The sequence below is a fragment of the Malus sylvestris genome, chromosome 13, assembly GCF_916048215.2.
Source record: "Malus sylvestris chromosome 13, drMalSylv7.2, whole genome shotgun sequence".
NCBI lineage: Eukaryota > Viridiplantae > Streptophyta > Magnoliopsida > Rosales > Rosaceae > Malus > Malus sylvestris.
In genome coordinates this window covers 24,717,109-24,732,418 of record NC_062272.1, presented here as the reverse complement: position 1 = coordinate 24,732,418, position 15,310 = coordinate 24,717,109, and the positions used below count along the sequence as shown (strand labels likewise).

Sequence of the window (15,310 nt, the reverse complement as noted above, 5' to 3'; positions counted from 1 at the left end):
CTCGCTTAACTTCGGAGTTTCGATGGAACCTGAAGGCAATGAGTTCCTAAAATGCCTCATGCTATATGGAGGTGGGCATGTACATATAAGGCATAGAGGATCCTTTCCCTTGGACGATGTGGGATCTAACATCCTCGTCGGCACACTTCCAGCCAAGGATTGGCTCTAATACCAAATTGCCACATCCCGACCCGAGCTCCACCACGTCTCGACTCAACTCTGCCATAGCACGTTATTGTCTGCTTTGGGCCCCAACCACGCCCTCACGGTTTTGTTTCTGGGAACTCACGCAAGACTTCCCAGTGGGTCATCCATCCTGGGATTGCTCTCGCCCGAACTCACTTAACTTCGAAGTTCCGATGGAACCCGAAGCCAGTGAGTTCCCAAAAGGCCTCGTGTTATATGGAGGTGGGCATGTACATATAAGGTATAGAGGATCCTCTTCCCTAGGCGATGTGGGATCTAACAACATAAATTCAATATTATATAAATTGGCTTTTAGGGCATAGCTCCAACATAATGAACGAACATGTAAGGGAATCTCATGTGTTTATGAGGAGTTGAACTATACGTCATATTGCCAATTGATTTTATTGTAAGACCTCAACTTCTTTTAAGGTGCACCACTAACAGATCCATTGAATGATTAAACACTATATTTCTCACCCCGATTCACTAGATTCAATATAAATAGCGAGTCACAATGGCACATGTGTTTTATTTTCAAAGGCTTAATTGTATCAATGACCCATGAACTTTATTCCTAGTTTAATTTTAGTCATGAACTATCATATTAGTTTCTTTAGTCTTCAAACTTAGCAATGTGTTGTACCATTAGTCATTTTCACTAATGCCGTCTATTTTTCCATGAAATTTAGGGGTTTAAAAATGAAAAATGAAAAAGAAAAAAAGATCTAAAAAATTAGATTTTTGGTGTGTGTAAGAAAATTGATACATAGGAATTTTTTTCGTAGTTCAATATGTGATTGATTTGTAAGTTGTTTGAGTCCAGCCACTATTTGATCTCTTACCAACTTTGAAATCGCATTGCCTAATTTTTACAAGTTTGCTAAAGTCCAACCATTTTCATTTTGTATTTTATAGTATAAATTTCATTTTGTTTTATGTGGTAGATAATAATTTATAAATTTTCATTTGTATTTTTATCTATTGCTTTTTGAAGTTTTAAGTTGGAACTTCTAATATACCCCTAAATTTAAAAAAATATATATAAACGGCGTTAGTGAAAATGACTAATGACGCAACATATTGTTAAGTTCGATGACTAAAAACATTAATATAGGAGTTGCGGGACTAGCCACTTAGTACTACGATCTAGTGGTATTCCTCTTCACTTGTAAGTGAGAGGTCTTAGGTTTGATTTTCGCTAAAGGTGAATTTGAACCGCATTATTGCTAACATATTGTGAGGCTAAACTCACCATTCCCCTTAGTGTAAACAATATCATTTGTTCAAAAAAAAAAAAAAGAGGGAGAGAGTTGAGGGACTAAAATTAAACTAGAGGTAAAATTCAATGACCATTGCAACAGTTAAAGCTTATTTTTAAAATACAACGTCAATAGAGAGAGTCAAATCTAACGTCTTCTATTTAGAAATGAAGGCATAGTACCACTAAATTGTAACCACAATAACAAAGTTGCTAGAATTTTAAAAGTAAGAAAAAAAATAGGTAGTGTTATCTATACATCTATTTTTAGTTTACACGTACCCTTTTAATTTTCGAACATTAAATTAAATGAATTAAAAGATATGTGGAAGGTAAAAATAAGAGTGAATAACACTTTTGTTATAATGGGGCACTTGTAGGGGTTGGTACGAAGAATCACGCGCCACGAGTGCGAATACGAGAATAAGCAGTCCAAAGCAAAATGATACAAAACACGAAAAACAAATAAAAAACAGAGAAATAAATCGCCGGCTTTGTTAGTGTTTGGAAGAAAGGCAGACGACTGTTTGGACTCAACTTCTTTCAGGAAGAGGAGAGGGAGAATTTTCGGAACAAAGGAATCATCTTTCAAGGAATCACAACAATCCCATCTCCCCATTAGAAAATCCCATTTCCCATCTTTCTGGTTTTTCAATCTCTTCTGTGCGAGGAGAGAGTGTCTCTGGAGGCCGGCCTTCCTGCTGCGTGCCCTAGATCTTGAGAGAGTCAACGAAGAATCACCGTTCCCGATCTTCAATTCTCGGTTTCAAGCTCCTTTCAGATCATAGCATCAGGTATCTCCTTCCTCTTCTCCGAGTGTCAGAAACTGAGATTTTGAATTTTCGTTTGGGTTGCACTTGCAGTGGCTGTTTTGATTTTGCCTACTTTCTCGGCAGCCAAACGGGAAATAAGAAAATGGGGAAGAATTTTCGGCGTTGAGGGCTGCTGGGTTTGACTGTTAGGGGGCAATAGAGATTGCGTCTTGGAGTTGGGGTTTTTACTTTTCTTGGGGTAGATTGGAATCTGTGGGTTGGTTTGACTTTTATTTACTTGGATTTTCGTACCTGCATACTTATTCAGGTGTTTGGTATTAGTTGTTGGACTGCTTCTTAGATTTGAATTCTGAACATATGGTTTTGTTGCTTTGGTTTGTTCTTTTATTTGCTCATATTTACACTGTTACCGCTCCGATTGGTTGCCTGAGGCGAGGTGAGGAGACTGAAGGGAAACGAAAAACCGAAACAATGAATTATAGTTTATTTGCTTTTCTTGGCAAACAATTATAAGCACTAAACATAACTCGATGATCATGAATTCGATCTGATTTCTGATGTTGCTTAGTCTTTGAATTGTATCGTTGCATTTCTTTGTGATATCATGAACTTAGTCCGCTTATCATTGCATATAGGACCTCTAATTTACCAATTAATCCTCTTAATACTTTCAGATTGCAGAAATTTCTACACCAATCAGGCAGTGCAATGGTGGATAGGGACTATGGGCAGGAATAAGATCATTAGGTGATGAAGTTGTGATGCATTTATTTTAGATGAAGACGAGTCATTGGCGATTAGGCATGGGTGACATGCAGATCTTGCCTGGGGCACGCCATCGCCCACCTTTGAAGAGGCCAGTGTGGATTATTGTCTTGGTTTCTTTGGTCAGCATCTTTGTGATTTGTGCTTTTCTCTATCCACCTCAAAGCAACGCTGCTTGTTACATATTTTCTTCCAGAGGTTGTAAGGCTATTTCAGATTGGCTTCCACCGGCTCCTGCAAGGCAATTTACTGACGATGAGATTGCATCCCGTGTTGTGATCAGAGATATTTTAAGCGCACCTCCTATTCAATCCAAGAATCCAAAAATTGCATTCATGTTCCTTACACCAAGTGCATTGCCTTTTGAGAAGCTGTGGGATAAGTTTCTCCATGTAAGGTTTCATCTGCTATTTATTTATTGGCCCAACAAAGAAATCTTCTGTGTTGTTTTTTCCTTTTATTTTTTTTTTGGTTTCTTTAATGCTTTTTTTCCTAATATGCCTGTTCTGTTTAGTTGGCTTAAGCATATTCAGATAGTATATGATCATTGTCAGATAGTGCTGAGAAAGTATAAGAGTAGAAAGTGATCAACTTATATTGTTGTCCCAATAATCTTTTACAAGGATAGTTGTTGGACTATTCACATACAAGCAAGAGTCTCCATGCCTGAATTATTTTATGGTTACCGATTAACAGTTAAAGACTGTTGGACCAAGAAGCTTAATTCCATCAAGCTATCTAATATTCAAGTTTGACAATGCAGCATAATGGTTGATAAATGCTTGAATTGTCGGTTGTATTAGGTGGGAGATAACAAGTTTGATGGGAGAATCTTTCTGTATGAATGAGGCAAAGTTTATGGAAATGTTCTATACCAAAATGACACACATGCTTCTTATTTGTAAATTTTTTATGTCTTTGTGGCTGATGAGATGAGTTGGAGCCTTCTTTCACTGTTACTTTTGTTTTCATATTTCTGATTGATTTATAATTTGTTGGTATACAATTAAATTAGGTATTTTTCATAAAAATATGTGATAATAAATGTTCAACCTGTTACAGGACATAATTTCTGATCCTGTTCAATCAATATTTGAGTGTTGATAGAGCCTGTTCAAGTAGTTATCGATTCACATGCTTAGCTTGAGCATTTCCGTTTTTTGTTGGCAGGGTCATGAAGGGAAGTTCTCTATCTATGTGCATGCTTCTAAGGAAAGGGCAATTCATTTGAGCCGTTACTTTTTTAATCGAGAGATTCGCAGTGACCCGGTAAACCTGCTTAGATTACCTTACTTTACAAAATCTTTGTTTCATTTTTAATCCATATAACTCTCAAGGAAGCTTAGGATAATATTTAATATTAACTTAAATAGCAGAGACTTACTGATTATTTCTTCATTTAATCTTGGTCATTTTAAGCTTGCAGACATATTGAATCCATCATTATTTGTCATGCAAGGGTTATAATTGTGTAGATGAGGTTCCAGTGATAGGTAGAAGAGTATAAAGATTACACATCTATCAGTAGTGATTGTGATTTATTATTGTCATGTTTAACTAGTGATTTAGGAGGTTAATGAGATCTATCATTGATTCATGTTTCCAGGTGATTTGGGGAAAAATTTCTATGGTAGATGCAGAGAGAAGATTATTGGCAAATGCTCTTCAAGATCCTGATAACCAGCATTTTGTCTTACTTTCTGAAAGGTGATCAAATTCTAGGTACCTTTAGTAATCCTTTTTGTCAAGTTCTGATTATTTCTGCTGTTATTAATCTCATTAATTCTTTCTGTTGTGCAGTTGTGTACCATTGTACACATTTGACCATATCTATGACTATCTGATGAATACAAATATAAGCTATGTTGACTGGTTAGTAGAATCTTATTTTATGAGCTACTGTTTTAGTTTAAATGTGTTGGCAGCTCACTGTACGATTGGATTTGAATTTGATGAATAAGTACAGTTATGAATGTTGCCTAACTAGGTTTTAATTTTTTTATCCTCTGAAATTATTTGGAGCCAACTTGTTCCTAATTGATAAATTCATTTTTCTTACCTATATACTTGTGTATTCTTTTCAGCTTTGAGGATCCTGGTCCACACGGAAATGGGAGGTATTCTGAACACATGTTACCTGAAATTGAGAAGAAAGACTTTAGAAAGGGTGCACAGGTATTTTTTTTTTATTATGTTGAGGTTGTAGATGTAGTTCTATAATTTGTGGAAATTTGATATGTTGTCCATCTCTTGACGGCCATTTTTATTAGTTTTATATAACTAGTCTGCAATATCAACAAACGTAAACAGTAGGGATATATGACCACCTAAAAATACTTTTCATTCCAAGGTAACACAAAAAGTCTAATATTCTGAATTATATGCAGTGGTTCTCTATGAAGCGTCGGCATGCTGTGATAGTAATGGCTGATAATCTCTACTACTCGAAATTCCGGGACTACTGTAAGGCAAGTTTTCCTTCTCAGCTATCTACCTTGTTTAAGTTCTTTAATGTTCTTATATTAGATATTTTCGCCTGTAATTTGTTTATCATATATCTATAGGCTATAGCATATCTGCATGTATGATACTTTCATCCTTGCTTTCTCTTATTATTGGTATAATAGATTTTGGGTCGCTCTTTATTTGGTCGTTTTCAGATGATCTAAGCTCTTAACAATGCTGAATTTTTTAATTACTTGTTGTCAAAACATATGCTTGATTTCAACATATGGCTTGCTATCCCCTTCTCATGCTTGGCCCACTGTACAGCTGAGATGCAAGTATCTAATAGGTTTTTTCTGTAATCTTTAAAACCATGATGCTGTATGTTCACTGGTCTCAATTTGTTGATGTGGATTGTCTTGGTAACAACAGCCAGGTTTTGACGGGCGCAATTGCATTGCTGATGAACATTACTTGCCAACCTTTTTCAATGTGAGAACTCTTAAAAATTTTCTCTTCAGTGTTCCCTTCTGTTCTCTGCCTGAATGAAGTTTCCTTTGTACATGTTTTCAGATAATTGATCCTGGTGGCATTGCAAACTGGTCCGTAACACATGTTGATTGGTCTGAAAGAAAGTGGCATCCGAAGTTATATAAGTCTCAGGATATTACACATGAGCTTCTGAAGAATATTACGGTAGAATTCTTCTATAAGCTTTTGCATGTGTGTGTGTTTTTTATTTATGGATAACAGCTCCATCGTGCATGTTTATCTAGTTTGGATATGTGTTGCATAGCTATGTCCACACTGAATGCCGATTCCATAGTAGCTCATCCCTGGCTCTTTGTGTCACCTGTTGAGCCTCTCATGTTATGTTGTGTCGCACTCCAGCCGTTAGCTGTTCAAAACCATACAAACACCCCGCGTATCTTACAAAAAGAAAAAATAATGAAAAAAGACAAAGGGAATAGTCTAGGGATTGTTTTTTTAAGATTTTAATATTAACACTTGACCTTTTAACGAAGATGGCTGGAAATGGTTTGGTGGATATATAAATCAAAGTGTCTTTATAATTGCTTTCTTTGTGCCATCAGTTCCAGCATAGATAGTGTTTGAAAGAACAACAATTCGAATGTAAATAGTTCAAATTTTCTGATGGCGACTTTGGTTGTCTTATCTCTGCAGTCGATTGATGTGAGCGTGCATGTAACCAGTGATGCGAAGGTATGCATCTAAAAGATTGGTGATACATGCTTATGGAATTGGATTGCTTGGCAATAATTTAATTTACATTTTCTATTTTGTTTTTCAGAAAGTAGTACAGAAATGGCCTTGCTTATGGAACGGTATACAACGACCGTGTTACTTATTTGCCAGGAAGTTCCATCCAGAAACTCTGAATGACTTGTTGCGCCTTTTTGCCAATTATACAACAGTTTGAGCCGGATATTTTTTTACTCCATATTCTTTGGTTGGATCGCCTTCGACCCTTTCACTCCATCCGATATCCAGTATAGCTGACAAAGTTGTAAATTGCCAAATTATCGAGGCTTGATAGTTCCCAACCTCCCGACCACGATTCTTGAGTGCAAGGGCAACTGGCAGAGCAGTTAGTTTGACCCGAGTCAGGCAGGAGGCTAACAGGCTAGTGTTGCTTCCCTGGGGATGATACGAGGATATGTTGTTATCTCTACGAACCCTTCATTCTCTTTCACTGCATCTTGTGGTTAGTCTTTGTAAAAGATGAAGTTTGAACTCTCAAGTGGCAAAATATACAACACGCAATATCGCCGTGAAATTCACGCTTTGAAAGACATTTCCGGCATGCTTTTGGCAGGTGGCAAAATTCAGAGACAAGAAAACTAGAAACAAAGTGATTGAATTGCATATCATTAATCTAGGACGTTATCATGTCATGAGAAGACATGAGTGCCCATTTCATGTGTTCAAAATTGCTCTTTTTTTCATCTTTGAAACCCAACTACAATCTTCATTCTTCTACTTGCGAATAATTTCTTTTCTCCCTAGATATTTTATATGAGAAACTGTTCGATTTTAGTCTTCAGTCGAAGATTATTGATACAAAAAATCATTCAAATCAGAGATCCTTTAGTAATTCAAATATATGGAATAAATCAGTGGTATAGGTACCAAATAACACATTAATGATGAACCGTGTATTTATTTGATAAATGCTTTTCCTCTCTCGAAACCTTTTATTAGCAATGTTGATATGTTGGATTATATGGAAAGATTGAGCAAGACATAATCTTTTTACCTAAACCCTTATTCGTGCAATTGAAAATCTACTCTAGTAAATGTCAAATATAAACAAATTTGCCACGAAATATGTATCTCATTTTTTATTGCCTGTATTAGGATTTTGGATTCATCTTTCCGGTGTCCGTTTCAAAATTACCTTTGAATTCCTTGGTTTGAATTCTGAATGTTATATCTAAAAAGCTGGACGCAAGGCAGTATGCGCCGCTTTCTTTTATTTCCCTGGAAGGACTTAGATGCAAAGTTTATTTCACTCAAACTCTTATTTATGTTACAGTGAAACACTTGGAACTTTTCATCATTTGCTTCCATTTCACGGAATATAATTTAATCCGACAATCTTTTCAGATAAACGAATTCGATGTTAAGTAATAGAATCAAACACGAATAAGCTTGCAGGCCCCGCCCTTGATAACATGGAAACAGAACATGTTATGCCCAACTTAGTGTTTATAAAGATTTCCACTGCGAGCCACTTAGTACTATGGTCTAGTGGTATTTCTCTTCACTTGTTAGTGAGAGGTCATAGGTTCGATTCTTGCCAAAGGCAAATTTGAACCACATTATTGCTAGCTCATTGTGAGATCAAGCCCACCCATCCCCTTTAGTGTAGATAATATCGTTTGTTCAAAAAAAAAAAAAAAAGATTTCCACTGCGATAATAGAAGTACCACCCTTTGGTCTAAGACCTATGAAAAATCTTTCACTCCGAGACTTGCTTTGATGCATCGATCCGATTAAGCATGATAAAGTGATTAAATTAGTCTGGAATGACCTCCAAATCATAATGTCAGTCCGACATGTTTCAGTTGCCTTGTTGGCTAAATAATGGTTATTAACACTTGTCATGAAAAGTTGAGCATGACTTTGAATCCGTATGTTCATTCACCTTGCCCTATTGTTTGAAAAATTTAATAATTGCGAACGTGTAACCAAGAAGAGGCTTCATTCCTACTCCAACTTGTGTGTTCGTCGTTCGTTAGGGACTTTGTCGCTTGCACATGGGATCAGAAACACCTTTGGAATCCTTTTGTCAGAAACTATATAACTCACGGCAAAGGGGTATGAAAATATGACGACATTAGGGCTGAATTAGGGTTATGGTGAGGGGGAGTTTTGCATGGCAGTGCAAGTTTGTCCTGAGGGTAATGGCTTTGGGATGATCTTAATGCTTCCTGATGACTAATTGGGAGGTGGAGGAACATGCCTCTCCCAAATCGGGATTCGTTGAGTTTTGACGCTTCCAAGTCTCTCCCGCTCCCGAATCCCTCTCCTCTGCATAAGGCAATCAACCACTTGCATTTTTTTAAGATTGATTCCAAACTCTCTTTTGATTGTTATCGTCCTCTTTTATTATACAAAAATGCTACTCTTACATGGAGCTTTTGTGGGCCGCATGACAGTGAGACCTACTTGTGTTGGTGAATTCTCTCTAATAGAAGAACAACTTACATGGTACGAGTACATCACCACGTGACACACGTGTCATATTAGTCATATTAGTCATTTCGGGTGGAGAAGACTTGGATTTGGACCCTGCAGACTTTGTTGTGCAATTCACACAAGGGACCTCATGCACGACCATGATGACATTGTTCTTCTAGTTTCCAAAAAATGATGAAGGAAAAAGGGCTCGAAGTGAGGTTTGAAATGCAAAAGCGCCTCTTCTTGGGGCATCATTCCGTATTTCGTATTTCGATACAAGCATCAAGTAACACCAAATCCAATACTAATATCATTCCGTATTTCACCACTGCTCTAATAATCCTATACAAAATACAAAATTATAAATCCTGCTCATTCCATTAGACATGGTACCGCAATCAAACCCGATGGTTCCAGTCCATGCTGCAAAAAGAAACGGCGTGCACAAGGAATTCTACATGAAAATGGAAAGACGAAAACACATCTTACCTTGCTGAGATGCTTAAAGAATGGTTGCACGGACCCAGTTATGGCCACAAGTACCTCTAAAGCTTCTATCCTCTAGTTAACAACCATCATCAGAAATTACCAACTTTACCAGCCACTGCTTTGCTATTGCCTGGTTCACGGATAACATCAGTGCAAAATAACACAAGCTTCTGTGCTCTTTGCTAAATGCACAATGTGGCTTAACTCGACAAATTGAAACTAAATACTAGAAAAGATGACCCCAAATATCAACCTTCGCTAACAGCAAAATCTTTCAGCATAATAATTGATTGTGAGGAATGAAAATAACTCAAAATAATCAAAGGTTTTCTAACACCAAGAACGCATCTAAGGATATCAAAACCATAATCAGACTATTGGTGGCACATACATCCTAGGAAAAGAACTGCATTGCAAAACGTAGTAGTAGATATATATAATCAGATAACTTGCTATGGCTAAGTAAAAGAAACTGATCTACTTCCCATTGTCCTTGAAAGACACTCCCCGAGGCACCAAATCTGTAGTAGATGAGACACTAGCAATCAGTTTAAAGACAACAATAATATGTCAGAGCAAAATCATTGTATCAATACAAAACGAACATATGATCTCCCATGTAAAATCAAAGAAAGTAGAATAAAACAACCCCACATGATAAATTGCGCATTCTTATGGTAACTAGAAAATTACAGCAAAAACCTTAATCGCTCGGTCAGATAATATTTTCATCTCTTTCTTCCACCACGCTCCCTTAATGAAAGAGTAAGTGTTTCAGCTGCTCCAACATTGTAATATGCAAGTGACATGTTGTCCTTGAGAAAACCAGGTTTTCCACTCAACTTCTGTTTGTTTGCTGGAAGCTGGATCTCCCCAGAAATTTTCTCTTTCAAACTACCAACAGTTTCTGATAAAGACTGCACCAAGATCTCCAAAAGTTGTCCCTTTAGATTACCTTCATCAACATTGGGCACAGATACTGTGATGCGAACAGGTCCCTGTAACCAAAAATAAAATATAAAAGGAATAGTTTCTGTCAGGCTACCAACAGTCCATTATACAATACCACAACACTAACTAAAGAATTTACAGTAGAAAGACAAGGACAGGAAGAAATCCATACCGGATGCTGTGCCAGAAACTGATCTTCTGGAATAAGCATAGAATCATCAAGCTTCTGCCGCTTTGGCTCAGGTTCTTCTGGAAGCGGTGGAGGAGCTTCTTCAGGTGGTGGTGGTGGCATTCCTTGAGGCAAAGGTGGGGGTGGCATCATTTGCATTGTAGGTGGAGGAACAGGAAGAGGCATATAAGGTCGGGGAACTTGCATTGGTGTAAACTGAGAACCAGGTGGAGGTGGTACAGAAATAGCAGGTGCATTCATAGACATGGATGGGTGCATAGGAGGTGGTCGGTTGAGCATAAGGGACTGCTGTCCAGAACTCATGGGCATTGGGGGTCCAGGTGGTCGAATTGATTGATATTGGACAACCGGGGGCCTTGGTGGAGGTGCAGGGAGACCGCCGCTAGTTGGAGCAGAATACTGGACTGTGTTTGGAGGACGAGGTAGATTCAAGGCAAGACCAGGTGGTGGAGGAAGAGGACGAATTGAAGGCACACCAGGTTTTGGAGGAGGAGCTGCAGGACCAGGAAGGTTCCTAGCATCATTGTTAAGACCATCATTTTGGTCCTCTCCATTGATATTCTGCGACATTGCTTGATTTGCTGTGCGGCCAATACTTCCAGTGTGACCATCCCAGATGACCTGCTTTGGTTGCTCATCTTTCTTTTTCTCAATCTCAGCCTTGACAGCATTAGACACTTCTTCCTCTGTGGTACCAAAAATATCAGGACGGGTTCGTGCAAGGCCCACAATGTTTCTTGAGATTTCATCATCTTGAGCAAGAGTAGTCTCCCGAATCTTAGCAAACATCCTTTCCTTTTGCTCTTTGTATTTTGGATCAATGAGAGAAATCCTCATGTGTTCAGACATCTCATTGATAGGTATGAGCTCTCCAGTGATTGGGGAAATGACATACTTTGTTGGGTCTCTTTCGGCAGGGATCCTGTCCTCAGGTCTCTTCCAGTTCTTCACAATTCTCATTGGTGGTTCTGGATCCTCTGTCACCATATTCTCGTTCCTCTTTTCATCATCATTCTCTTCAAGTCTGGCTGTCCTCAAGCCCTCTTCAACAAGCTGCATCTCTTCTTCATCCATTTCCATTTCCACCTCCTTACCAGGCTCAACAATGTCCTCTTCCATATCAGCGACCTTGCTTCTCCTAATAACCTCCTCAAGGGTCATCGGAGGAGGTAAATCCTCATCCTCATCATCTGCAAAGTCTATTGTTTCAACCACAACAAAGTCATGCCAATCAATCATAGCCATTTGTATTCTTTCCTGCTCAATCTCATCTTCAGCCTTCTGTCTTGCCTGCTCTTGTGAACGCTCCCACTCCAGTCGATGGACACACCTTTCGAGCACAGTTGTCATGTCTGCAACACTTTTCTTAAGCTTATCTTGCAAATTCTCCGGAGGCATCAACACCTTAGAATATGCATCAGCCAGAGAAGTGAAAAATGTGAACATGCTATGCATAGGCTTCAGAAAATGGAACTGGTGGTTATTCATTTCCCTGCTTGTCAATCCTTGCAAAAATGTTTTCCCATTTCGAGCTGCAAACTGCGCTGTGAGCTTAATAATATCCAACTCTTCCCCGGTAATACCTTCAGGAAGACGAACAGTATACTCCTCAGCTTGTGGTGGTTCGAGCACTTTGCGAACAGGTCTAAACTGGGCAGAGGGATCAGGCTTTGGGGCTCCTGCTTCACCATCTGCAGCTGGAGCTGGTGGGGCAGACTCAGGTGAAGCAGAATCTGCAGGCTGTGTAGATGGTTGCTGTCCAGAAGACTGATTCAGGGCACGGAATTCAGACAACCGATGCTGATAATATGCATGGTAGGGATCTGTCGAAATCAAGAAACTGAACTTTGCATTTCCGGTATTATTAGCCATAATCCTTTTCTCAAACTCTGGTCCATTCTTTGCCACAAATTGGGCAGTTTTGTCAACAATGTTTCTAATGTCTGGAGGAGGATGTATGATACCAATAGCCCTGGTATGCGTTGCAACTGAAGTAGAGTTGGCTTTGCTCAGCTCCTCGTTCAATTGGTTCTCATCCTGACTAAGTTCAGTCACTTGGGATTCCGGAAGAGGCCCAAGGTCTCCATCAGAAGGAGGAGCCGGTAAGGGCAAAATGGACCCTATCATTTTCCCTACAGAAAAAACAAAACACTTAAGCATGAAATCGGCTAACTAACAGGCATAAAAACAACCTTGTCCTAACCACAACCTGCACATTACAATTCCAAAAACACTCGTATTAAAATGTCGAAGCATTTATATATACGCATAAGACCACTTTTGTAAGTACCGAGCTGTCATACTACTAAATACAGAAAACTAATTCACTCTGATAGCCAAATTTCGAAGATGAATCTGAAAAAGATGGGAACACGCATACTGAAAGTAAGACATCCAAATTACTAAAAAAATCCGACAAACCCATCTGCATATATTAACCATAGACACTAATCCTATATCAACTACAAAGAAATCTTCTATTTTTCGAAGTAAGAGGAAACCCAATTCGGAATAATAACTTCTGAATCTCAAAAATTTAGTGTTAATTGAATGAGAACCTCAAACCCAGATAGGAATCAAGCACCAGAAAATAAAAATAAAAACGATTGCACCGTTAAGCAAAACAAACATAAAATTTTGTAGCAAAGCCTAGTTGAGAGATTCGTCCGCCCTGCCCTGCCCCGTACTTCCGAAGTGGGCGACAAACGGGATCTTAGAACTTTTTGGAGGACGAAAATATTAGGGCTTAAGGCAGAGAGAGAGAGAGAGAGAGTGTGTGTACCTTAGGGTTCTAACCAGATGATTCCACCTCTTCTAGGGTTTCGAAGCCCTACTCTGTGTGTGTGAGAGAGGATGAATGAGCGGGTTTATGCGAACGAAATATGCAGTGCAATAACCGTGTTTATTTATTCATGGGAGATTTTATTTGGACCGACTAATCTTATTTTAACACGCAATTAAAAAAATGGGTGTGATATCCACACATTCCATTTTATTTCTCACACATCTTTTTAATTTTCGGCCGCCGGATCGGATGAATTGAAGAAGATCAACGGACAGAAATCATCAAGGGGTGTGTGAGAAGTAAAATGAGATGTGTGGATAGCACATCCCTAAAAAAATTTCTCTGCTAAACTTTCGAGTTTACCTTTAAATAAATAATAAAAAAAAAAATATTCGTTTTTTATCTCTACACGCAATAACTAAAAGTTTAACACACCAATGTACTCTTTCATTATTTCCGACGAAACCCATCCAAGTGACATCAAAATATTCTCTCGAGCTCATCAACGTCCATGGGTGGTGGTGTTTCTCAAATTTTTCAATGGGAATTATATTGGAATTTTTAGGAATAAATTATCAAAACCATACCTTTAACTATCAAGATAATCTATCACTTACATGTGTTATTTATTTTATTTGAACATGTAGGTTATTTTTCTATTTGGAAAGAACTTTGTTCTTTTTGATATATATTACTATATGGAATGAAAGTGTAAATTTTTTGTTTATTAAATTGATTTTGAAAAGTAATATTTTTAGTTTGTTGGAATTGTGCATAGGAAAAATAGAAGTTGGGATGATGGTCAAAATAGAAGTGGGGGATGGTGGTTTTTGAACCGTTTGTTGCAGAAAAAAAAATTTGAAAATTTTGTTGTGACCTATGTTTATCTGAGGGGTACGGCATGGAGAGAAAGAGAGTGGAGAATATACTTGAGGAATTGTGTGTTAATTCCTCAGTCCTTGTGCCTTTATTTATAGTAATAAGGAGGAGAGAAACTTGCTTTTCAAGTAATACAAAGTCTATTAGGAAAGATCTTCTGGATCCCAAAGGATTCCTAATCTATCTCTACTTAGGATTTACACAATCACAATATGTATTAGAACATATGTCACACCACTCCCCATTGAGTGTGCAACTACTCAAGTAAATGGTACATCAGGCCTTTAGGCAAATGTAGAAGCAGTTGATGAAGTCGTCTCGTTTAGTCGACACAAGTAACGAATGCGAGTCTCAAAACAAACGGAAGAATGCATGGGTGGTAAAACTCATAAAACCTCGCTATGGCAAAACCCAAGATAAGACAAAAGCCCATAGTCAAAGGAGAAACGTGAGAAGTTGCATTAAGTCAAAACTATACATCTTCGATACGCAAGTAGAACATACATAAGGGTATGATAAACCCAGGATGGGTGTCTCGTTAAAACCTAGTCAGGTAGCAAAAACCCAGTGGGAGAAATGCTCCTTATCATAGGAAAAAGAGTACATTAAGGTCAAATGGGTATACTTCTAAATACTCCCCCTGAGTTTGACAAAACTTCCAACTGAAACTACAAGCATCATAAGTGAGAAAGTTACGCATACCAATTCCTCAAACAAGATTTTGGAAGGTAGACTTCGGCAGTGACGTCGTGTAGAGGTCGGCAAGATTGTCTGGGATCATACTACTTGACTTCAATCTTCTGATGCTTATGTTGATGTAGACACAATATGCTTGGCGTTGACTTGTTAGATGTATCATGATTTGGTCGATACATACAACG

The 15,310-nt window shown here is 38.2% G+C and overlaps 2 protein-coding genes across 4 annotated transcripts; one reads left to right on the top strand and one right to left on the bottom strand.

Moving 5' to 3' along the window:
- Nucleotides 1-1,905: 1,905 nt before the first annotated feature.
- Nucleotides 1,906-7,366, top strand: LOC126596939 (glycosyltransferase BC10-like). Of its 3 annotated transcripts, none has more exons than XM_050263651.1 (11): nucleotides 1,906-2,241; nucleotides 2,895-3,377; nucleotides 4,156-4,254; nucleotides 4,592-4,692; nucleotides 4,786-4,857; nucleotides 5,070-5,160; nucleotides 5,373-5,457; nucleotides 5,867-5,922; nucleotides 6,004-6,126; nucleotides 6,616-6,654; nucleotides 6,743-7,366. In XM_050263651.1, exons 2-11 carry the CDS (start codon nucleotides 2,997-2,999, stop codon nucleotides 6,869-6,871), a joined length of 1,176 nt encoding a protein of 391 aa, XP_050119608.1. In that variant the 5' UTR covers nucleotides 1,906-2,241; nucleotides 2,895-2,996; the 3' UTR covers nucleotides 6,872-7,366. The 3 variants fall into 3 exon arrangements, with proteins under 3 accessions (XP_050119608.1, XP_050119606.1, XP_050119607.1); XM_050263649.1 differs by having other exon boundaries at nucleotides 1,911-2,241; nucleotides 5,373-5,453; nucleotides 5,863-5,922; XM_050263650.1 differs by lacking the exon at nucleotides 1,906-2,241 and adding an exon at nucleotides 2,536-2,656 and having other exon boundaries at nucleotides 5,373-5,453; nucleotides 5,863-5,922.
- A 2,803-nt stretch (nucleotides 7,367-10,169) lies between these two features.
- LOC126596352 (probable splicing factor 3A subunit 1) lies at nucleotides 10,170-13,677 on the bottom strand. Its single transcript, XM_050262907.1, has 3 exons — nucleotides 13,548-13,677; nucleotides 10,748-12,897; nucleotides 10,170-10,622 (listed from the first exon to the last, which is right to left on the bottom strand). Exons 2-3 carry the CDS (start codon nucleotides 12,890-12,892, stop codon nucleotides 10,353-10,355), a joined length of 2,415 nt encoding a protein of 804 aa, XP_050118864.1. The 5' UTR covers nucleotides 12,893-12,897; nucleotides 13,548-13,677; the 3' UTR covers nucleotides 10,170-10,352.
- Nucleotides 13,678-15,310: the final 1,633 nt, after the last annotated feature.